The sequence below is a fragment of the Schistocerca gregaria genome, chromosome 8, assembly GCF_023897955.1.
Source record: "Schistocerca gregaria isolate iqSchGreg1 chromosome 8, iqSchGreg1.2, whole genome shotgun sequence".
In the NCBI taxonomy this organism is placed as follows: domain Eukaryota; kingdom Metazoa; phylum Arthropoda; class Insecta; order Orthoptera; family Acrididae; genus Schistocerca; species Schistocerca gregaria.
The window spans coordinates 469,336,769-469,362,024 of NC_064927.1; the positions used below are offsets into that span (position 1 = coordinate 469,336,769).

At 45.3% G+C, this 25,256-nt stretch overlaps 1 protein-coding gene across 1 annotated transcript in view; it reads left to right on the forward strand.

The window, feature by feature from the left end:
- Positions 1–2,073: 2,073 nt before the first annotated feature.
- Positions 2,074–25,256, forward strand: part of LOC126285248 (fasciclin-3) — a 197,865-nt gene continuing 174,682 nt past the window's right edge. Inside the window, exon 1 of the mRNA XM_049984544.1 lies at positions 2,074–2,215. Within this exon, the coding sequence (XP_049840501.1) occupies positions 2,074–2,215 (142 nt within the window). The remainder of the gene's footprint in view (positions 2,216–25,256) is intronic.

The window sequence follows — 25,256 nt, forward strand, 5'->3', positions numbered from 1 at the left end:
ATATATATATATATATTTAAGAATGAAATTTTCACTCTACAGCGGAGGGTGCGCTGATACGAAACTTCCTGGCTGATTAAAACTGTGTGCCGGACCGAGACTCGAACTCTGGACCTTTGCCTTTCGCGGGCAAGTGCTCTACCAACTGAGCTACCCAAGCACGACTCTCGTCCCGTCCTCACAGCATTACTTCTGCCAGTATCCGTCTCCTACCTTCCAAACTTTACAGAAGCTCTTCTGCGAAACATGCAGAACTAGCACTCCTGAAAGAAAGGATACTGTGGAGACATGGCTTAGCCACAGCCTGGGGGATGTTTCCAGAATGAGATTTTCACTCTGCAGCGGAGTGTGCGCTGATATGAAACTGCCTGGCAGATTAAAACTGTGTGCCCGACCGAGACTCGAACTCTGGACCTTTGCCTTTCGCGGGCAAGTGCTCTACCAACTGAGCTACCCAAGCACGACTCTCGTCCCGTCCTCACAGCATTACTTCTGCCAGTTCCTCGTCTCCTACCTTCCAAACTTTACAGAAGCTCTCCTTCGAAACTTGCAGGACTAGCACTCCTGAAAGTAAGAATATTGTGGAGACAAGGCTTAGCCACAGCCTGGGGGACAACCACAGCCTGGGGAACGTTTCAGGAATGAAATTTTCACTCTACAGCGGAGTGTGCGCGCTGATATGAAACTTCTGGCAGATTAAAACTGTGTGTCGGACCAAGGTTCGCAGGAGAGCTTCAGTAAAGTTTGGAAGGTAGGAGACGAGGTACTGGCAGAAGTAGGGCTGTGAGTACGGGGCGTGAGTCGTGCTTCGGTAGCTCAGTCGGTAGAGCACTTGCCCGCGAAAGGCAAAGGTCCCGCGTTCGAGTCTCGGTCCGGCACACAGTTTTAATCTGCCAGGAATATATATATATATATATATATATATATATATATATATATATATATATATATATATATATATATATATCAGGGTGTTACAAAAAGGTGCGTCCAAACTTTCAGGGAACATTCCTCACACACAAATAAAGAAAAGATGTTATGTGGTCATGTGTCCGGAAACGCTTAATTTCCATGTTAGAGCTCATTTTAGTGTCGTACGCTCAATGGAGCACCTTATCATGATTTCATACGGGATACTCTACCTGTGCTGCTAGAACATGTGCCTTTACAAGTACGACACAACATGTGGTTCATTCACGATGGAGCTCCTGCACATTTCAGTCGAAGTGCTCGTAAGCTTCTCAACAGATTCGGTGATAGATAGATTGGTAGAGGCGAACCAATTCCATGGCCTCCACGCTCTCCCGACCTCAACCCTCTTGACTTTCATTTATGGGGGCATTTTGAAGCTCTTGTCTACGCTACCCCGGTAACAAATGTAGAGACTCTTCGTGCTCGTATTGTGGACGTCTGTGATACAATACGCCATTCTCCAGGGCTGCATCAGCGCATCAGGGATTCCATGCGACGGAGGGTGGATGCATGCATCCTAGCTAACGGCAGACATTTTGAACATTACCTGTAACAAAGTGTTTGAAGTCACTCTGGTACGTTCTGTTGCTGTGTGTTTCCATTCCATGATTAATGTGATTTGAAGAGAAGTAATAAAATGAGCTCTAACATGGAAAGTAAGCGTTTCCGGACACATATCCACATAACATAATTTCTTTCTTTGTGTGTGAGGAATGTTTCCTGAAAGTTTGGCCGTACCTTTTTGTAACAATATATATATATATAAAATCAGTATGGCTGTGTGGCAAGACAGGATTCGAGTGCGGTTTTTGTACACCGCTATTTTTTTGTTTACTTGGGGAGGGAAGGTGATAGGGGAGAGACCTGAAGCTAACTCCCTGTTGGCCACGACGATGCACGTCAGTAACGTAAAATTTACAACTAGTTTCTATCCTGGTTCTTAGAGAAGAAGTAATTTCACAAACTACGGGCCATCGGGGTTGCTGCGGCGAAGGGGTTTCAGCGGAAGTCGCAACACGTCTGGATTCACTCTGAAGCCAGAGGAGGATCACATTTAAACGCAAAGAGTCGTTCCGGACAGACAGACAGACAGACGGGAGGATGGACGGACAGCTAATGCGGGTGGGCTGGCCTGCGTGGAGCGCCCGCGAGCTGCCACGGGCGGCTGGAGCCGAGGCGCGCGGCCCCGCTGGAGGAGCAGCGGAGAGAGGGAAGTCCGAGCCCGGCACGCCGCGGCGCGCCAGTTGGTGAAATTAGTTTGCGCCGCCTCTCGGATGCCCGGCCGGGCCCCGTCTCGCGTGCGCGCGCCGCAGAGAAGAAAGCTCATTAGCAAAAGTTGCCACGAGGACTCGCTGCAAGAAACGCAGCCTTCTGCACCGCACCGCACCGCGCAGGGCACGCGGCCCCGGGGTTCCTCCTCCTCCTCCTCGCTTCATTTCTTTTCTGTGTCGGTCCCCCATTTGCTCAGCCGCGCACGTAAAGCAGCGCCGATTCCCTCTCCGTCAACGTCAAAGGCGGCCCAGCATCTCCTCTGGAGGATGTTCTATTCCTTTAAAGTTCCAAACACGTCTGCATGCTACTGTCTGCCAAAACTCCAACACCGACAAGAATACGTGCGGCTGAAATGAATTTTGCGGCATTTAGCCAATACCGGGGAATGTACACTTCGGCCCGTTCGAGGAACAAGGCGTCGCGGTGTAAGGGATTCGTGATCCCACGAACATAGATGCTAGTATCCGATGCCTAAGTCGATAGTAGACAGGAGTCGATTGTCATGTACTGCAGAAGGCAGTGAGACGAGTGTCGAGTAAGAAGTGGTGCTGGAGTGACGGGCGAGAATGGTCGTCGAGTGAGTAGTAAACGGTAAATTCACCGAAGTATGACAGATGAGCGCGTCCCCCTGTTCGTCGTGGGGTGGGCTCTCATCGATACCGATTCGCGAGTGACAGGAACCAAAAGTGAAAAGTGCCGAGTTACGTGTTTTGCGTCCACAGCGTCGCCCAGCAACAACTATGGTTTGCAGTGAGGATTGTTGTGAATGTTAACCATCATCATTGCGTGTGACGAAGTACCTAAAATCAGCAACTAATAAAAGACATAACCGTAACTAAACGTGTAAGGCGAAATAGCAACTGCCTCATAATTTGCGTGTTAGTAGAAAATATACGAGGGCTGTCCAGAAAGTAAGTTACGATCGGTCGCGAAATGGAAACGACTAAGAAAATCCGACAAATCTTTGCAAAGATTTGTTGGGCAGTGTCTCTAGTATGACTCCAGGTAGAATTATGTCGCTCTTTTCATTCCTGAGCTCTTAGTGAGCGCGTAAAGATGTTATAGAAAATACTGTCTCCCGCCAAGTACGAGGGCCTGGTGAGAATTTTCCCCTGAAGCTATGCAACCAACATTACATAACTGTCGTGCGGTTTCTTCTTCAAGACAATTCTCAGCCTCATTCTGCAGGGGCAATGAAGATGTTCCTGCATCGTTTCAGTTGGAAATGTTTGGTTACCCGCTATACAGCCCGTAACTGTCTCCCACTGAGTTTCATCTCTGCTCAAACTAACCGCTGGCAATGAAGACAACATGTTGGCGCAGACAACGACCTTTAGGCCAGCGTAGAGAATTGGCGAAAAGCACTGGCGGCTGCCTTCTATGATGAGGGTATTGGAAAGTTGGTACAACGCTACGACGAATGTATGAGTCAGAACGGCCACTACGTAGAGAAGTAGCTGAAAGGTGTAGCTAAGTGTTACAAACGAAACATTTCTGATTTTCACAGTGATTTTCATTTCGCGATCAATCGTAACTTACTTTCTGGACGGCCCTCGTATATCAGTTTGGTACATTGCGACCTGTGTGGTCCGTAACAATAGATAAACTTTCAACCATTCCACTATTCAGTCTCAGAACAGCCGCACTCTGGTGAAATACCCCCGAAACCACAGCAGAAAAGCCGATAGCCTTTCATCCACTAAACACACGGTCATGTAAGCATAATAATTGTTTGGCGGCTTCGGTAAATTAGACAGAACCCAATAAAGGAATTTAAACAGGGGTGTTTCAGGGGGCATCGGGTGTAAGCGGCAGGAAAAGAGGCCTACGAAACCCATACTGTGGTACACTGACTGCAAAAAGTCGCCGCAAAGACAGTGAAGCATACATACAGACTGAAGCGATTCGAACTCAGGTGTCCTGCTCACTAGACAGATGCACTAACCAATACGCTATTCCGGCACACTGGCTTCGCACAACTGCCCAGATTGCCCTAGCGTACCTCCCTCATCAATCAAAATTCCCATTCGCACTTCAGCCCCATTGGTATCCCCCCCCCCCCCCAAAAAAAAAAAATGCTGGAACTGCATTCGGAGCGTCACCGGCTGTATTGCAGTAGCACCCTAGCATTCAATGAAATAGGGGATCCTGCCTGCTACCTAGGCACAGGCGTTTTAATCAAATGAAACTGTACGGTCGCAGACACCTTTCCTAGGCTTAAACATCTACACTGTATGCACACAGACCGAAGTGATGAATGAAATTTTGTGCCAAGGTCAGGATTCGAACCCAGGCTCTACATATATACATCATATATGTTTGAGACATGAAAAGGTCTCTCGAAACCTATATTCTCATTTGATTAAAGAACCCATGTCTGGTTGTCAGGCAGCATTTCCCATTTTTTTTCCATTCTGAGGTGTTCCAATACAGTTGGAGAGCCTCTGCAATGTTGCTCGAGTCTGGGGGGGGGGGCGGGGAACGACAGAACTACCAAGTTGGCTATGGTGTGAATAGGAATTCGGATTGTGCGGGCTGCACGGGATTAGCCGAGCGGTCTATGGCGTCTGGTCCCGGCGGAAGTTCGAGTCCTCCCTCGGGCATGGGTGTATGAATTTGTCCTTAGGATAATTTAGGTCAAGTAGTGTGTAAGCGTAGGGACTGATGACCTTAGCAGTTAAGTCCCATATGATTTCACACACATTTGAACTTTTTTTATATTGTGGACGGAGGCGTGCTAGTGTAGTCGATGCAGCTGTGGAAAGCCATTTCCGAGGATGCTGCAGTTGTTAGTACATCTGGCTAGTAAGTAGGAGACCAACGTTTAAATCCCGGCCTTACTACAAATATTTATTAATCACGTCTGCTTATAAACACTATGTGGTCAAAAGTATCCGGACACCTGGATGAAAATGACTTACAAGTTCGTGGTGCCCTCCATCGCTAATGCTGAAATTCATTATGGTGTTGGCCCACCCTTAGCCTTGATGACAGCTTCCACTCTCGCAGGCATACTTTCATACAGGTTCTGGAAGGTTTCTTGGGGAATGGCAGCCCATTCTTCACGGAGTGCTACTCTGAGGAGAGGTATCGATGTCGGTCGGTGAGGCCTGACACGAAGACTGTGTTCCAAAACGTACCAAAGGTCTTCTATGGTATTCAGAATAGGACTCTGTGCAGGCCAGTTCATTACAGGGATGTTTGTTATTGTCATGTAACCACTCCGTCACAGGCCGTTCATTATGAGCAGGTACTCCATTGTGTTGAAAGATGCAATCAGCAGTCCAGAATTGCTCTTCGACAGTGGGAAGCAAGAAAGTGCTTAAAACATCAGTGTAGGCCAGTGTTGTGATAGTGCCAGGCAAAACAACAAGGGGAGCAAGCCCCCTCCATGAAAAACACAACCACACCATAACACTACCGCCTCTGAATTTTACTGTTGGCATTACACAGGCTGGCAGATGACGTTCACCGGGCATTCGCCATACCCACACCCTGCCATCGGATCGCCACATTGTGTACCGTGATTCATCACTCCATACAACGTTTTTTCACTGTTCAATCATCCAATGTTTACACTACTTACACCAAGCGAGGCGTCGTTTGGCATTTACCGGCGTGATGAGTGGTTAATGAGCGGCCGCTCGACCATGAAATCCAAGTTTTCTCACCTCCTTGCTGACTTTCATTGTACTTGCAGTGGATCCTGATGGAGTTTGGAATTCCTGTGTCTGCACAGACGTCTGCCTATTACCCATTACGACCCTCTTTAACTGTTGGCGGTCTCTGTCAGTCAACAGACAAGGCCGGCCTGTACGCTTTTGTGCTCTACGTGTCCCTTCACGTTTCCACTTCTCTATGATATCGGAAACAGTTGACCTAGGGATGTTTAGGAGTGTGGAAATCTCACGTACAGACGTATGACACAAGTGACACCCAATCACCGGACGACTTTCGAAGTCCGTGAGTCCCGCAGATCACCCCATCTGCTCCCTCACGATGTTTAATGGCTACTAAGGTCGCTGATATGGAGTACCTGGCGGAAGGTGGCAGCACAATGCACCTAATGCGACAAACGTATGTTTTTGACGGTGTGCACATGCTTTTGGATCACATAGTGTACATCATAGGTGTTTGAGACTTCAGTGGACCTCTGGAACCATATAGTATCATTTGACAAGGTAGTGTCCTCGTTGTTGTGGAAATAATGAGGTAAGGTTAGAATTTAATGATATGTCAGTGACAGAGGCCAATGGAGATAAGCACGCGTGCCATTTACAGCAGATGGGCTCCAGCTACGTTCTAGTGGGTATATAAAACTCTTATCCATACAATTCGTGACCGTTGTCGTTGAAGGTAATATCTTCTGGAGGAATATGCCATGTGAAATTTCTCTATAAACTTCTTTTTTGTCGTCAAATCTTCTCACTCAAAATTTTGTTGGCGTGCAGCAGCAACCAGCCCCAAAATGGTATTGATTTCCTTAGTTGAAAATGTACACTGTTACTGGTTTCTCCATGTTCCTGCATTTGCGGACACTGGATAAATTTCTGCAAACACCGATGCCCGATTAAAAAGTAACACTAACCCTGAGAGAAATTCCAATCTGTCGAGATGATTCGAAGATAGTAACTTGAAACAGGTTTCTTCGTGAGTCAAAGGAATTACGTTAAACATTATCGTGGGCGGATTGTGAGATGACAAGGTATTTGCGGTGAATAGGGGGGGGGGGGGGGGGAGGGGGGAGAGAAAACACTTATCATGTGAAGGAACAGGGAAAATTATAGGGGCAGACAAAGTTTGGAATATTCATAGCATGTAACAAGTGTCGTTGTTGGACTGTTTCCTGCTAGACCTGTTAAGGGGGTGCAATTGGTACATAAGAGCAAGAAAACAGTGACAAACGACAAGTAATAGATTGAGGAAAATACTGAATTGCGGTAAACTATTATCTTCGCAGAAGTGTACCCGCGGAGGCCAATCAGCTGCTGATAGTGTCTGCACACGCTATACATGGTACGGAAACAACTGGTTCTCTCGTATAAAAAAAATGGTTCAAGTGGCTCTGAGCACTATGGGACTCAACTGCTGTGGTCATTAGTCCCCTAGAACTTACAACTACTTAAACCTAACTAACTTAAGGACATCACACACATCCATGCCCGAAGCAGGATTCGAACCTGCGACCGTAGCAGTCGCACGGTTCCGGACTGCGCGTCTAGAACCGCTAGACCACCGCGGCCGGCCTCTCTCGTAACACTCTCCATACAGTGACGTGGTCAACGTTACCTTGTACAGCAGCAACTTCTCTGACGCTGACATAGGGTTATCGTCAACTGCACGAATAATTGCCTCGTCCATTGCAGGTGTCCTCGTCGTTCTAGGTCTTCCCCAGTCGCGAGTCATAGGCTGGGATGTTCCGTGCTCCCTACGACGCCGATCAATTGCTTCGAACGTCTTCCTGTCGGGACACCTTCGTTCTGGAAATCTGTCTCGATACAAACTACCGCGCCACGGCTATTGCCCCGTGCTAATCCATACATCAAATGGGCATCTGCCAACTCCGAATTTGTAAACATTGCACTGACTGCAAAACCACGTTCGTGATGAACACTAACCTGTTGATGCTACATACTGATGTGCTTGATGCTAGTACTGTAGAGCAATAAGTCGCATGTCAACACAAGCACCGAAGTCAGCATTACCTTCCTTCAATTGGGCCAATTAACGGTGAATCGAGAAAGTACAGTACATACTGACGAAACTAAAATGAGCTCTAACATGGAAATTAAGCGTTTCCGGACACATGTCCACATAACATCTTTTATTTATTTGTGTGTGAGGAATGTTTCCTGAAAGTTTGGCCGTACATTTTTGTAAACACCCTGTATTTGAAAACAGAACTGCTACCTGCTCCGACGGTGAAAATAAGAATGTGGTGCGCTGCAGGTCGACACATCGTTCCAAGAGGGCACGAAGGTTTCCATTCTTTTTGAAGAAATCAGTTGGCGGCACAAGCGCCGGAAACGAATGTACTTCTGAAACCCATTGCCTTGCTCCGGGAAATTGTATTTTCCAGGAACAGCGTCGTACACTTATTTTCCTTTTTATCAGATGCAAGGCGCGTTAGCTACATTTCTGGAGGCGCACGCGGAAGAACAGCAGAAATTGAGTTGCATCTACATATGTCAGTCCCGGAGCAATACTGCAGCTTTCAGCAGGCACACGGCCCCCCTCCTTTCTGCAGCACGTCTCTGTCGCACCAATATCCCTGGTCGTTAGCAGGGAAAAAATGGGGTCAGACAAAGTATCTTCTTCGAGTTATTCTTCTTTTTCGCCACTATTTCACTCCTACTGCCGTTTCTTTCGCTCTTCTCTTTCTTCTTATTGGAACATAAATCTGCCGCCCCCTCCCCCTCCTCTCCCCGCTGGTGTGTATGTAGCGAAAGGGGGGGGGGGGGTTGAGACTGCCCTTTTGTCTCAGCGCCAGTCCGTATTGAGACGTGATTTTGTAACCGCGCATGCGGCGCAGAAAAGAAGCGGCACTGCAATAAAAAGAACAAAGGATTTCTGTGAGAGCGACGGCGAGGCGGAGCAGGAAGGGTATGATTTACAGGGTTGATCCGCCGCCAGAGGCCCGCTGATAGGTGGCGTTTCATTATCGCTTGTTTTTTGGCTGCCGATGCGTGCGACCTTCCGCACTGCAGTGCCTCTCACTTTCCTTCCACCCCCTGCCACCCCCCTTCCTCCCCTCAGCTCCCTCCATCATCCTGTAGCAGCAGCCTAGAAATACACCGTTTCCTTCCCTAGTCCAATATACACGAGTCCTCGCGCCTGGAGATATCGACTGTTACGTAGAGAGTCTAGTCTCTGGGGAATTCATTGCAAGCTCACTGCAGAAGTCATTTTCCTAGTCGAGTAAGGCACTGGTTTCGTATTCCCACCCCCACCCCACCCCCTCTCTTCAGTCAACTGTCATACTGCTCAAAGCAACGAAGGAAGAAAACGAATGGTGTTAAGGTATGTCTCCAAGCTGGTCGTAGGTTGTGCTCCAAAAATGAACAGCATAGACACACAAGTGATGACGCTTTCTGCAGCACCTGGCCGTCATTTTGCAGGACAGTGCTCAACCACGTACAGTGCAAGCTGTTACTGATTTGTTTGACTGATGGGGCTGCCAAGTGCTGTACCACCTACTGCACTCCCATGACTTAAGCCCTCGTAAGTTCAACTCAGTTTCTAAACTGAAAGAAACACTTTACGGCATTTGCGTCAGAACTGCTACAAATTCGTCGGGCAATAGACCGCGCCACTCGAGTTGTCAACACAACTGTCATTGCTAAGAGTATCCTACGATTTCCACATCGCTGGCAACGGGTTACACACAATGCTGGTGACTACTTTGAAGGTCACTAAAAATTTGAAACACCTATCTATTTTGAAACTTCCTGGCAGATTAAAACTGTGTGCCGGTCCGAGACTCGAACTCGGGACCTTTGCCTTTCGCGGGCAAGTGCTCTACCAACTGAGCTACCCAAGCACGACTCACGCCCCGTCCTCACAGCTTTACTTCTGCCAGTACCTCGTCTCCTACCTTCCAAACTTAACAGAAGCTCTCCTGCGAACCTTGCAGAACTAGCACTCCTGGGTAGTTCAGTTGGTAGAGCACTTGCCCGCGAACGGCAAAGGACCCGAGTTCGAGTCTCGGTCCGGCACACAGTTTTATTCTGCCAGGAAGTTTCATATCAGCGCACACTCCGCTGCAGAGTGAAAATCTCATTCTGGAAACGTATCTATTTTGTACGTGTTGTGAATAAATAGTTGCCACTATTTAAGTTCCAACAATCGTATTACGATGATGATTTCGTATACGATAGTTTATAAAACTGATACGTCACAGACCAGCACGAAGGATTTGGCAGTGGCAATATATTTTCAGTACTCTTTTACTCTCCAAATCTGTTTTCCACATAAGGGGAAACGGGGTTCGCTTACATAGTTGTTGCACATTTCATCTGTTCAGTTTATATTACTGATTGAGTATACGCCATCACCAAAGAAACGAAATACAAATGTTGTCCATTTGTTTGATTATTGCCGAGTGACTTATTGCTGACTAGACGAATATGGTCACAACGTAGAAGCGGAACTAGGACTAACGTACACTGACACACAGACGTTCACAAGTTGATGGCTGAACGAGAACTGCTTGTGGCATTGTACTTTACGCACATTTACAGACTAGCTTAAGAATAAAACTGAAATTCTGTTGTTATTTTCTAAGTTAAATCAGGACAGAAACGAAATCAGTGAATAAAACAGTATACTAGGCATCATAACAAATTTGTTTTACTATGGGTTCGTTAATGAGAGAACTGACAAAATTATAAAACTGTCCTTCGAAACCAGTGTCTGCTTCCACGAGCATTCAAAAATTCTGGCGGGAATGGTTAAAAATTAAAATTTCTGGACGCAATAAATGGCGAACTTGCACCTCTTTCTAGCAGAAGTGGAAATTCTCAGAATCATAAAATTCAGGGCTACAAAACTATTGTACGTTAGGATGAGAATTTTGATTAAGAATAATTTGTGAAATAGGAAAATTACAGTGGAAGTAAGATGTTTATCGATGTGAGGAGAGTGAAGGCTTTTGACTGAGGTAGGTCATTCTATAAACAACTAGCCACTTATCGTTGAAAATATCAACTGTATGTGCAATGTAGGGATCAGAAATATGGGAACGAAGTTTTTCGCGACGGCGCTTTCTTGGTATTCTTGCCGCGTCAGTTTTGGACAACATCTCGAGCTTTCGACGATTACCTCCATCGGCATCGTCAGGAGCTGTCTGTCTTCATTGCTGCTGGGATAGCCTTAATTATAGCCCGTGGACGGCTTATGATTGGTCGGTGATTACGTACTGCTGTCGTAGACGATGTCAGTGTGTGCGCCGGTGGCGCCAGCGCTTCCGTTGGAACGTAAACCTCGGAAGGAACGTCTCTGCTGCTTCTCTGCATCAAGCGCTCGTTTCCATGCACAGCTGAGATGGTATCCGCTATCCCGGTTAAATTTCTTTGGCTCATTCTTATTTCAACAGCCTCCTTAGCAACAGAATCCCAGTACGTGGAGGCATGGGACAGAATTTTTGTTTCATAGAACAAAATTTTATCTTTGTTCGTGAGGCTGTGCTCCGCAATTGCCGATTTCTCCAGTTCTCTATTTTTAATATGCCGTTTGTGTTCTGCACAGCGGTCGGAAACGGTACGAACCGTCTGACCTTTGTAATTACTTCCACACTCACAGGGTATATTATATACTCCAGGGACCCTGAGGCCGAGATTGTCCTTAACAGGGCACATAATCTCCTTAATTTTCTTAGGAGGACGAAAAATCGGTCTTATACCACGTCTACGCAGGACCCTTCCTATTTTGCTGGAAATCGCGCCACAAAAAGGAGGAACCGCAATCGGTGTTTCATCCTGTGAGTGTGCAGCATTTTCACGTTTCCTTGTTTTGGAGAACGCTGCCTTTATATCGCGTGCACCATAGCCATTCTTTCGGAACGCGTTCTTAAGATGGTTAATCTTGGACCTTAAGTGGTCCCCGTCAGAAACAGTTTTGGCTCTATATACCAACGTGTTCAAAATAGCTCTCTTCTGAGCAGGATGATGGAAACTCTGTGCATTCAGATATAAATCGGTATGCGTCGGCTTACAGTATACAGAGTGGCCAAGACGCCCGTTCGCCTGTCGTTGTACTAAAACGTCTAAGAAAGGCAGTCTCCCTTCCTTCTCCTTCTCGTCAGTGAACTGGATGTTCGAATGTGTGCTTTTCATGTGTTCCATGAATTATTCTAGAGCTTCTGCGCCGTGCAGCCGGATCATAAATTTATCGTCAACGTAACGATAAAATATCCGACAGCAGTACGTGATCGCCGACCAATTATAAGCCGACTAATCAGAAGCCGTCTACGGGCTATAGAAAAGGATACCACAGCAGCAGTGAAGACAGTCAGCTCCTGACGATGACGATGGAGGTAATCGTCGAAAGCTAGAGATTTTATCCAGAAATTAAATTACAGGTCTGATGACGGTCATGTGATAAGACCGAAACAGTTCACCTATGTTCTTGTAGCATACGTGGTGCGATCAAGACTAAATTTTTAAAAAGAATTAAAAAAAAGTATTTTTTTTTGCTCTAAAAGGTTTTTATACAGGGCGCCTGCAACTGGGTTGTGGTTAGAGGATGACCGTTGGTTAGTAATATCGACGAAACGATGTGATCTTAAGATTCCGCTATTAATAACACTGCATCTCGTAGTACCACTTTTTACTGTGCCATTTCTGAAGTCAGCTGGTTAGTTAGTTTCACGCTTCTGTAGCTCATTTGTACGAATAATCCTAATGAGACTGATCGAGTCATATATACTGACCATCTTTTAATACGAATCTTATTTGGCAGGACCTACCCATCACAATTTACGTGATACAAGTGGCAGTCAAAGGAAAACGAGAGAAATGGAAAAAAAGAATTATTTTAAAAGTGATGGCCATAATTATTAATATATTTATCCCCCTGCGAGACAAGACAACCAGGGCCTTCATGGAATAGTGTTTACAGTTGCCTACGGAACCATGATTATACCCAAGCGTGCACTACTTCTGTCGAAGACGGGAACGACTGTCTTACTTCAGAGTTCGAAAAATATGAAAATCGTGTGGTTAGAGATCAGGATTGTACGGAGGATGTATGTGTAAGGGCTCCCGGCGAAACTTATGCCGCGCAGTCGAAACAACCTACCGACAAAATGTCCGTCCACATGTTCCCAAGCACACGTTTCTCGGAAGAAGAGAGGAAAAGATCAGAAAGAATGAAGAAATACTGGGCCCTAAGAAAAGAACAACGCACAAAAAAAATTATTCATCCAGCGTACCCCAAAGAGGGCGAAACGAAAGAAGATAAAAGACATAATAAAACAATGTCAGTTAAGGTGGAAAGAATATGTAAACCGCTCTTCCTGGTGCAAGAATCACTGAAGCGATAAAAGAGAATAAACTACACTACTGGCTATTAAAATTGCTACACCAAGAAGAAAAGCAGATGATAAACGGGTATTCATTGGACAAATATATTATACTAGAACTGACATGTGATTACATTTTCACGCAATAACGGCCTTGATACGCCTGGACATTGAGTCAAACAGAGCTTGGATGGCCTGTACTGGTACAGCTGTCCATGCATCTTCAACACGATACCACAGTTCATCAAGAGTAGTGACTGGCGTATTGTGACGAGCCAGCTGCTCGGTCACCATTGACCAGACGTTTTCAATTGGTGAGAGCTCTGGAGAATGTGCTGGCCAGGGCAGCAGTCGAACATTTTCTGTATCCAGAAAGGCCCGTACAGGACCTGCAATATGTGGTCGTGCATTATCCTGCTGAAATGTATGGTTTCGCAGGGATCGAATGAAGGGTAGAGACACGAGTCTTAACACATCTGAAGTGTAACGTCCACTGCTCAAAGTGCCCTCAATGCGAACAAGCGGTGACCGAGACGTGTAACCAATGGCACCCCATCCATCACGCCGGGTGACACGCCAGTATGGCGATGACGAATACACGCTTCCAATGTGCGTTCACCGCTATGTCACCAAACACAGATGCGACCATCATGATGCTGTAAACAGAACCTGGTTTCATCCGAAAAAAATGACGTTTTGCCATTCGTGCACCCAGGTTCGTCGTTGAGTACACCATGGCATGCGCTCTTGTCTGCGATGGAGCGTCAAGGGTAACCGCAGCCGATGGAGCGTCAAGGGTAACCGCAGCCATGGTCTCAGAGCTGATAGTCCATGCTGCTGCAAACGTCGTCGAACTATACGTGCAAATGGTTGTTTTGTTGCAAACGTCGCCAAAAAATTTGTTGATTCAGGGATCGATAACAGTTATTGGATCTCGACCAACGCGAGCAGCAATTTCGCGATATGATAAACCGCAATCGCTATAGGCTACAATCCGACTTTTATCACAGTCGGAAACGTGACGGTACGCGTTTCTCCTCCTTACACGAAGCATCACAACAACGTTTCACCAGGCAACGCCGTCTAACTTCTGTTTGTGTGTGAGAAATCGGTTGGACTTTTTCCTCATACGTTGTAGGTGTCGCCACCGGCGCCAGCCTTGTGTGAATGCTCTGAAAAGCTAATCATTTGCATATAACAGCCTCTTCTTCCTGTCGGTTAAATTTCGCGTCTGTAGCAAGTCATCTTCGTGGTGTAGCAATTTTAATGGCCAGTAGTCTAAGAGGTAAAAGATCTGTAATAAGACCAATGAAGAGATGGCGTGACCAGTTTTGAAGGAAACCGAACAGACCGAAACGCCCAGTCCATGATGATGTGTGTAAAATTTGACTCGCTTTGAAGTCCCCTGCAGTGCTGCCACTTCGTTGTCAGATCGTTTTTCTCCGGCCTCTGTCTACAGTGTGTTATAAAAAGGTACGGCCAAACTTTCAGGAAACATTCCTCAGACACAAAGAAAGAAATTATGTTTTGTGGACTTGTGTCCGGAAACGCTTACTTTCCATTTTAGAGCTCATTTTATTACTTCTCTTCAAATCACATTAATCATGCAATTGAAACACACAGCAACAGACTGTACTTCAAACACTTTGTTACAGGAAAGGTTCAAAATGTCCTCCGTTAGCGAGGATACATGCATCCACCCTCCGTCGCATGGAATCCCTGATGTGCTGATGCAGCCCTGGAGAATGGCGTATTGTATCACAGCCGTCCACAGTACGAGCACGAAGAGTATCTACATTTGGTACCGGAGTTGCGTAGACAAGAGCTTTCAAATGCCCCCCTAAACGAAAGTCAAGAGGATTGAGGTCAGAAGAGTGTGGAGGTCCTCCTCTACCAATCCATCGGTCACCGAATCTGTTGTTGAGAAGCGTACGGACACTTCGACTAAAATGTGCAGGAGCTCCATCGTGCATGAACCACATGTTGAGTCGTACTTGTAAAGGCACATGTTCTGGCAGCACAGGTAGAGAATCCCGTATGACATCATGATAACGTGCTCCATTGAGCGTACGACACTAAAATGAGCTCTAACATGGAAATTAAGCGTTTCCGGACACATGACCACATAACATCTTTTCTTTATTTGTGTGTGAGGAATGTTCCCTGAAAGTTTGGCCGTACCGTTTTGTAACACTCTGTATAGCGTGACGAAACATCGCGGTGAGTGACCGCTGTTGGGACTTCATTAGAGCCCGCAGCCCCGCCACGCCACCGGATCCCGGCCTTCCACCCCCCGCAGGGCACCGTCCAATCTCGGCACGGCTGAGCGTATGTAAATGGCCGTCCACTGTCTCATTGCGCCCGTCAGCCTGAACCGGGCTTCTGCCGGAATTGGATCCCGATGCAAATGCCTCCAGGTCCCACCCAGTTGGAGGCCGCGGCTATTATCAACTCCCTATTGTCCTGTGCGCGGCACTTGCCGTTATCCTTCAGGGTTCCTTGTGTCACTGTGGTACCTCCCACCGCCGCTGCTTATCATTTCACGCGGCACCGAAGAAGTGATGGGTGATAGTCATCTCCATCTGAAATCCCCAGATTGTAAGACGTGGCCTTTGCCCGCAAGTAAAGAATAACATACTTTCCGATTTCAATATTTTAAGGGAGTCAGCAGCGTCAGACGCAATTGGGTACTGAAGTAATTCAGTGGCGAAAGTTGAAAATTTGTGCAGCACCTAGACTCGAACATGGATTTCAAGTTTTACGCCAGTGGTCGCCTTAACAGTTTCGGATACTCGAGCATGCTTTCCTTCCTAGCTAAATTCTCAACTTATCAAATACTATTACGTAGCTTCCTTGTCTACTTACCGCATTTGCTCGTAGTGTTTCCTCTATTCCCACAAGAGGTTCAGCTTATATACATATTGTGTTGTAGTCTTCAGTCCAGACATTGGTCTGATGCAGCTCTCCATGCTACTCTATCTTGTGCAAGCATCTTCATCTCGCAGTACCTACTGCAACCTACATCCTTCTGAATCTGCTTACTGTATTCATCTCTTGGTCATCCCTCTATGATTTTTACCCTCCACGCTTCACTCCAGTACCAAAATGGTGATATCTTGATCCCTCAGAACATGTTCTACCAGCCGAGCCCTTCTTCTAGTCAAGTTGTCACAAATCCCTCTTCTTCCCATTTCTATCAGTACCTCCTCACTAGTTACGTGATCTACCTATCTGATCTTCAGCATTCTTCTGTAGCACCACATTTCGAAAGCTTCTATTCTCTTCTTGTTTAAACTATTTATCGCCCATGTTTCACTTCCATACAAGGCTACACTACACACATTCAGAAACGACTTCCTGACACTTTAATTTATGCTCGATGTTAGCAAATTTCTCTTTTTCAGAAACGCTTTCCTTGCCATTGTCAGTCTACATTTTATATCTTCTCTACCCCGCCCATCATCATTTATTTTACTCCCCAAATAGCAAAACTCATTTACTATTTTAAGTGTGTCATTTCGTATTATAATACCCTCAGCATCACCTGATTTAATTCGACTGCATTCTATTATCCTCGTTTTGCTTTTGATGATGTTTATCTTCTATCCTCCTTTCAAGACACTGACAATTGCGTTCTGTTGCTCTTCCAGGTCATTTGCTGCCTCTGATGGAATTACAATGTCAAAGGCAAACCTCGAAGTTTTTATTTCTTCTCCATGTATTTTAATTCCTTCTCCAGATTTTTCTTTTGTTTCCTTTACTGCTTGCTCAATATATAGAGTGAATAACATCTAGAAAAGACTACAAACCCGTCTCACTCCCTTCCCAACCACTGCTTCCCTTTCGTGTCCCTCGTCTCTTAAAACTTCCATTTGGTTTCTGTACTAATTGTAAATACCCTTTCGCTTCCTATATTTTACTCATGCCACCTTCGGAATTCGAAAATATAGTATTCCAGTCAACATTTCGAGAGGTTGAAAATCCGCTTCAATTGTAAATTTCTTTTATTATCACGACCGGTTTCGGGCTCTCATAAGCCCATCAACAGGTGTTTTAGCTGTGCTGTGGCCCCCGGCCGGCCGGAGTGGCCGAGCGGTTCTAGGCGCTACAGTCTGGAACGGCTACAATCGCAGGTTCGAATCCTCCCTCTGGCATGGATGTGTGTGATGTTCTTCGGTTAGTTAGGTTTAAGTAGTTCTAAGTTCTAGGGGAGTGATGAGCTCAGAAGTTAAGTCCCACAGTGCTCAGAGCCAATTGAACCTTCTGATCAGAGAGCATTGTCTTCTTTCCAAAGCTATTTGGTCTTGCAGTGGATGTCGATGGTTTCCCTGAATTCACCAACAATTTACGACGTTTAGCATCCATTTCCCATCACCTCTCACTACTCGATGGAGAAACGACTTTCTTCTGTATCTGGCTAGCAGCATTTCACAAGTGGTTTTTAATTCCGTTCATGCGGAACCCATTTTACCACTTTCTGCACCTTTCCCATAGCTTTCATCCGAAGAGAAACGGCTTTCTGTATTACATGAAATTGTTCCGCGAGACCCTGTTGAGTGAGAGTAACATCTTCTCCAACAAGGCCTGCAATTCGTTGTCTTCGGACTTTTTCGGTAGTTTCCCGCGCTCGCCGTTTCCCACGTCAAAATCACCGCTTTGAAATTTTTTTAACCACTCGAAACACTGTGTCTTTCCAAGAGCACATTCGCCGAATGCTTCGACATCCGTTTTATGCGATTCTGCAGCAGTCTTCTTCAAATGATAACAGAAAACCAATGCTGTCCAAAAATCTCGGTTCGTAGACACAAAACTCGACATGTTTACGGGTTTTAAATAGATACCGATGTATGGAATTTGGGTTAGTGTGGGCTGACATTCGTCGTAGGCCGTTACAGGAAGCAGACGCGTTCTCTCGGGCCCTACACTGACGGCTAGCACTATCTATAGGGGAATTCCAGTTTCATACTTCCACACCTGATATTACGTGTTTCCACTTCTCATAATATTGGGATAAATGCAGCATTGTCGAACAAGATAGTTTAGGTGGTTCAATTGTAATGGTGTTGCATGGGCGTACTGATCTTTAAATCTTTGAACACGGTCCACTCACCGGCCGACGCTATTGTGATACTGTACTCCCTGCCAAAGTGCCACCAGAAAATAGTTCCATACCTTTACTTGTCCATTTTTGTCGAACTAATATGAGTAAGTCACGTCAAATTTGCTTGACTTCTACTTTGAAGTTTTCAGAACATTCATCATATTTCATTAGGAAATTTCAAAAATTGAGGACAAAGAAATAAGAAATTGAGGACATTTGTTGTCCTCAACCGATCTTAAACGAGTTGATGACAAAGCGTAAAAATTGAGGACTGTCCCCAGAGAATGAAGATGTCAGGTCACCTTATTGTACTGATTAAAAGTATAACAGGAGATTTGCATTGCTGTGCCTTAGGATGTTGGTGGTGGAGGGTGAGGGGGGGGGGGGACACATGGTAGTAAAAAAATAAGGGGTGTCGTTTTTCAGTTTTCGTCTAGGGCAGCAAAACACACAACAACGTCTCTGCCTTACGTTTTGCACACCAGTGTAATTATCGGTTGCTGAAAGTGTAGCGAAAAAAATCTAGGAATCATAAAGTTGCTGGTTATAATCTCGTCAGCGGCAACAATTTTTAATTTTACTTAAATATCATATCTGTTAACAAACAAATGTTATTAACATGCGTGGTGATCACACCATATTAAGAACCATGTCCCGCCTTTTGAATGACCAGGGGAACATCTCGAGTCGCTGTTACTTAAGTGCAATTATTGTCCTCCAGTTTATCTTTTCTGTTCGTCTCATATCGTATTTCATTAAGACACCTTCTGTGTTGTACTGTAGCAATTCTTTCTATGTACAATCCAAGTTTCATCGAGCTTTGTTATGTGGCATGGCCACGTCATGCTAAAGTTACTTTCGGCCTTAACTTTTTTAACACCTGTGTAAATAAAGTGTGTTTATAAAAAGAAGTGTAACCTATTCCTACGGTGGTAGTATTGGTCAAAATTAAAAGATACGTGCCTATAATTTTATGTCCGAAAACCAATCTGTTACGTAGAAGCAGACAGAATAGGTAGTGCTGAGAAATCCTTCAGCCTTTTTTCGTAGTGAAAGACGCAATCTCCCAGACTCATCTGGCTCTATTCGGATTATGTGCCATCCATTGGTCACACGCCATTGTGCCTCGGCAGTCGATTGGTTAGGCCTTTAAATGTCTCCATAGCCAGAAAGCCAACGGATTCAGGCCCAGTGAATGGAGAGGCCATGATGCCGGACCTCCTCGTGCAGTCGCTCGCCCGTGAAACTTTGCCATGAGGTACTCTTCAAATGGTTCTAAGCGCTATGGGACTTAACATCTGACGTCATCAGTTCCCTAGACATAGAACTACGTAAACCTAACTATCCTAAGAACATCACACACATCCATGCCCGAGGCAGGATTCGAACCTGCGACGGTAGCAGGCGCGTGGTTGAAGTACTGTTCGCACGATCTTCTGAAAATGGTGTGGTACCCCGTCGTGTGTAAATCACAGTCGTCCTCTGTCTACAAGGGTAAGCGTTTCCAATACCGCTGGCAATTCATCGCGCAGCAGTCGGTAATGCATAGCACCTGTCAATCTGTTTGGTGAAGTGTATGGGAACAATGAAAGAAAGGTTTAAGAGTAGGATTGAAATTCAGGGTTAAGGGATATTAATGATAAGATTTTATATATCTAGGCTGAAGCAGCGAGAGAAAATTTGTACCAAGACCAGGAAATGAACCTAGGCAGGTGCGTCAGCCACTAAACCACCTTGGCACAGCAGTTAGCCCAAGTGCACGGATTGCCCTGGCACGCCTCCATTCTCGCTCCAAATTCTCACTGCCGCCCGCAGTCCACTTTCAATTCACACGAACAGAATTGCCGAGGCTCTGCGTGTTCTGCATTGGATTGTTTTGTTTTGGGGGAAGAGACCAAACTGAGACGTCATCGGTCTCATTGGATTAGGGAAGAACGGGGAAGGAAGTCGGCCGTGCCCTTTCAAAGAAACCATCCCGGCATTTGCCTGGAGCGATTTAGGGAAATCACGGAAAACCTAAATCAGGATGGCCGGAGGCGGGATTGAACCGTCGTCCTCCCGAATGCGAGTCCAGTGCGCCATCTCCCTCGGTCTACGTGTTCTGGAATAGCACCTCAGCGTTGAACGTAAATGCGGGATCCAGCCTGAAACTCATGTGCAGGTACTTATACAAATAAAATGATACAATTTCAGAGACTTTGCAGGTCCCGTACAGATATGACTTTATGTATGTGGACTGAAGAAGAGAGTAAAAATTTGTACTAAGGCTGGGAACCGAACCCGGGTGTAGCGGTTACTGGACAGGTGCGTAAGCCACTAAGCAACCTTGGCGGAGCAGTTAGCACAACTGCAGGGATCACCCTGACATTCCTCCATGCTCGATGCAAATTATCACTGCCACATACAGTCTAAATTAAATCCCCCCTACAGTCGGTATACGTAAAATGATGACCAGTGAAGTCTCTGAAATTTTGTCATTTTCTTTGTACTAATGATAAGACTCGTTGATGACATTTCTGTTCTCAGTGAAAGTGAAGAATAGTAACATGATGTTCCGAATGGGGCCCTCGGGGTAACCGCGCGGTCTGGGGCAACTTGTCACGGTCCGCGCTGCTTCCCCCGTCGAAGGTTCGAGCCCTCCCTCGGGCGTGGGTTTGTGTGTCGTCCGTAGCGTAAGTTTGTTTAAGTTAGATTCCGTAATGTGTAAGCTTAGGGACCGATGACCTCCAGTTTTTGAACGGAATGAACAGTCTAATGCTGTCCAGTGTGGCCGAGCGGTTCTAAGCGCTTCAGTCTGGAACCGTGCGACCGCTACGGTCGCAGGTTCGAATCCTGCCTCGGACATGGAAGTGTATGATGTTCTTAGGTTAGTTAGGAAGTCCCAATGAGCAGGAATAGCAACAATAGCGATACAAAGCGCGAAAGGTACTACGTACGAATGTTTTTGCAGAACTACGCCTTTAATTCCACAGCTGCTGAATAAGAAGAATTTCGTTTCGTTTACGGCGGCGATATCGCATGGTTCGTCTTTGTCCCCATGCTTTGTTTCTGGTACTTTGTTTCTCTGTTTTATTATTACTGTAATTATTATTATTATTATTATTAATTTTCAAAGTATACACGAAGGGAGAGAGGCTTGCTCGCTGGAAAAAAACCAGAAAAAAAGCAACTGACGCGTTACAGGATAAAACTGCTTGTGGAACGTGTTACGTTTGCGTCGGGACAAAAACTTTCGACGGCAGGAGAGCGCGCGGTCCGGTAATGATGGAACTAAACACCTCTGTTCCGCGACGAGCCTCCGCCCGGAGTGGCAACTACAGTTCGTTCCCCTTCAACTCCCCTCTCCGCAGTTTTTAAATTTCCATTCCTGCCGCTGTGCGGGTGGCACTATTATGCAGTGTCGACTGCCATAACGTCGCGCTAATTAACTCTATTAGGAAGGACTGCGCTTTATTATTCTAACATAATTACTAACGCTAATGGCAATGGGTGAATTCTTCATTTAATTAATGTTGCTGCAATTTAAACTGCTCGTGTTGCCAGTTTCAGTTTCGACCCCACAGTCCTCGCTCCTCGCCCATACTTTCTTTTTGTTACGCCTTCTCACTCCTCACCATTCTCTGTTAGATCTATTTTCGTTGGGAAATTCGCTCGTTTCCACGATAGGCGTTCCGACTTCATCATTCTCAAGGACCAGTTGGATGGTAGGTGGCATATCGTACAGCTAACGTGATGTGGGACAAATCCACATTTAAAGCTTTTACAGATTTACAAAAGGCTTCTGACAGTGTAGAATGGAATACATTCTTTGTAATTCGTAAGTTACCAGGGAAAAGTACAGGGACAGAAAGGTTATTTACAATTTTTGTAAAAGCCGGAGTGCATTTATAGGACTCTAAATGACATGAAAGGAATGCTGTAAAATATATTAATAGCGTCCCATTTATCTCGGGCAACACAAATAATCATGAAGTAAAATAGAAAATTTATCAAGCAAAATGTAGTTTGACTCCAGGTGGGCATTAACCAGCACGACTGTCTTTCTTGTAACTTTGTTCGTTGCGAATATGTGAGCAGCAGTACGTTTATTTAAATTGCACTCTATTTTTTTTATCAATAATCAACTTTCCGTACTCAAGAACTGTCCGTAAACTTATCACACTGTACCATTCAAGTAAGCATGACGCAAGTAAAAAATAATACAATATTTAATTCAACTCTCCTCTACTCGCACACAGAGCATGCAACCGCAACTCCTCCACTCTCTGGAGCTGACAGCAAAATAGAAACACACGTATATGGCCTGTTTAAATAAAAAGTGTCACATATTCATGCAGGATTCTTTTAGTATTGCTCAAAAATAGAATAAACATTCCTATACTTACATGTCCGGAAACCAGTATCTGTTGAGATAGGGGCCACTGAAGATGCACAGGTCACGGCCTGCATTTTATGATTCACAAAAGATGGCTTAGTAACTTACCACAATGTGCACGTGTGGGCCGATGCAAATATTCAAGAAATCATGGAGACGAGGCATCGGTATCAAAGTACGGGCAGGATCCTGTACATGACAAACTCATAGGTTTACTTTTTTTTCTCTTTGAGTCATCATTCATCTGGCTGGTTTGATGGTGCTCAATACGAATTCTTCTACTGTCCCAACCTTTTCACCTGAGAGGGACAATTGCAGCCTACGTCCTCAATTATTTGCTGGATGCATTCCAACATTCGTCTTACTTTACAGTGTTTACTTTCTGCATCTCCCTCTAGTAACATTGATGTCATTTCCTGGTATATCAACAGATGTCCTGCCATCCGGTCGCTTAATCTTGTCAGTGTTTTCCATATTTTCCTTTCCTCGTCGATTCTGCGGAGAACCATTTCAATTCCTTACCTTATCAGTGCACATAGTTTTCAACATTTTTCTGTAGCACCACATCTGAGAGGCTTCGATTCTCTTCTGTTTCGGTTTTCCCAGAACTCATGTTTCACTACTATAGAATGCTATGCTCGAAACGTACATTCTCAGAAACATCTTCCTCAAATTAAGGCCTATGTTTGATACTAGCAGGTTTCTCTTGACCATGATACCCTATTTGCCAGTGCCAGTCCGCTTATTATGTCCTCCTTGCTTCGCCCATCATTGGTTATTTGTACTGCCTAGGTAACAGAATTCCTTAACTTATACTTCGTGATCCTCAACCCTTATGTTAAGTTTCCCGCTGTTCTTATTTTTGTTACTTCTCATTACTTTTGTCTTTCTTCGATTTATTCTCAAATCATATTCTGTACTCATTAAATTTAAAAAAAAAAGGCTTTGAACACTATGGGACTTAACATCTGAGGTCATCAGTCCCCTAGAACTGCGATGCTAGAACAACTGTCTTTGTAAAACTACACTGTTAAATTTTACTGAGCCTAACGCTTATCTTTGTTAAACATGTATTTTATATTTATTTTTGCACCACAACACCATTTTTAATCTATATTTTTGTGCAAATGACTACTTACTTTTAGTTTGGGAAAATTATACTTAATTTATAATTGTACTAATATAAAAGGAGCAGTCAGATGAAAACGAGACAGATGGTTCAAATGGCTCTGAGCACTACGGTACTTAACATCTGAGGTCATCAGTTCCCTATAACTTCGAACTACTTAAACCTAACTAACCTAAGGACATCACACACATCCATGCCCGAAGCAGGATTCGAACCTGCGACCGTAGCAGTCGCGCGGTTCGAGACTGAAGCGCCTAGAACCGCTCGGCCACACCGGCCGGCCGAGTCAGATGGAAAAAATGTAAGTAAGCAGTTAATTATTTAAAAAGTAATCGCCATAAATGTTAGTAGATTTATCCCACTGAGACGCAAGACGGTCAGTGTCTTCACAGGATAAAAATTGCTACGTCCTACGGATCCATGATTGTATCCAGGCGGGGCACCTCTTCGAAACAAGTCGACGGCCTCTAATTACGTTCTTCAAGACCCCAAAAAATCACATGCGCAGAAATCTGACCAGTATCATTTATACTCGCTTCCCACTGAGACTTCTGCAGAGTATTCCAATCAGTCTTGGCAACCTGTGGGCGGACGTTATACTGCAAATAAAATTATGCCGTCCGTCAATAGTTCTGCGCGTTTGGGCTTGATGGAGCGCTTCAATTTTTGCAAAGTTTTCGCGTACCGCTGTGCGTTAATTGTGGCGTACCGCTGTGCGTTAATTGTGGCGCCGTGTTCCAGAAAGACAATCGGCAGCGGATCCTTGCAGGCAAAGACGAAGAAGCTTATCATCGTTTTCCTGCAGGTGGCGTGCCCGTTGTTTCGACTACGCTGCAGAAGTTTCGTTGGGAAGCGAGTATAAATGATACATTCCCAGTCGTCCCTGGGGCCCTGAACGAAGACAATCGTGGTCTTCGATTTGCTTCCGACGGAAGAGGTGGACCCCAGGGTACAATCATGGTTCCGTGAGCAACCGCAAAAATTTTGTATGAAGGCATTGACCGTAATGGACCCCAGGGTACAATCATGGTTCCGTGAGCAACCGCAAAAATTTTGTATGAAGGCATTGACCGTAAATGTATTAAGTCATGGTGATTACTTTCGAAATGATGAATAGTCCACTTTTTATCTTCGTGTGTCTCGTTCTCATTGGAGTACCCGTTATAAGTATAAAGGATGTTTGAGTGTCTGCAACAGACGTCTGGAGGTGATAGGTCACGTAGTAAGAACAACTTTTGCTAGAGGCAAAATGTTCTCTGTCGATTTCAGACTGCGGCGGACGTTCTTCAGTATTCGGCGGCGCTGCGACGACGAGATTTTACCGAACCAGCTGGTCTACAAGCAAGGCTTGCAGCATCTGCGTACTACATAACGCAGAAAACCCAAG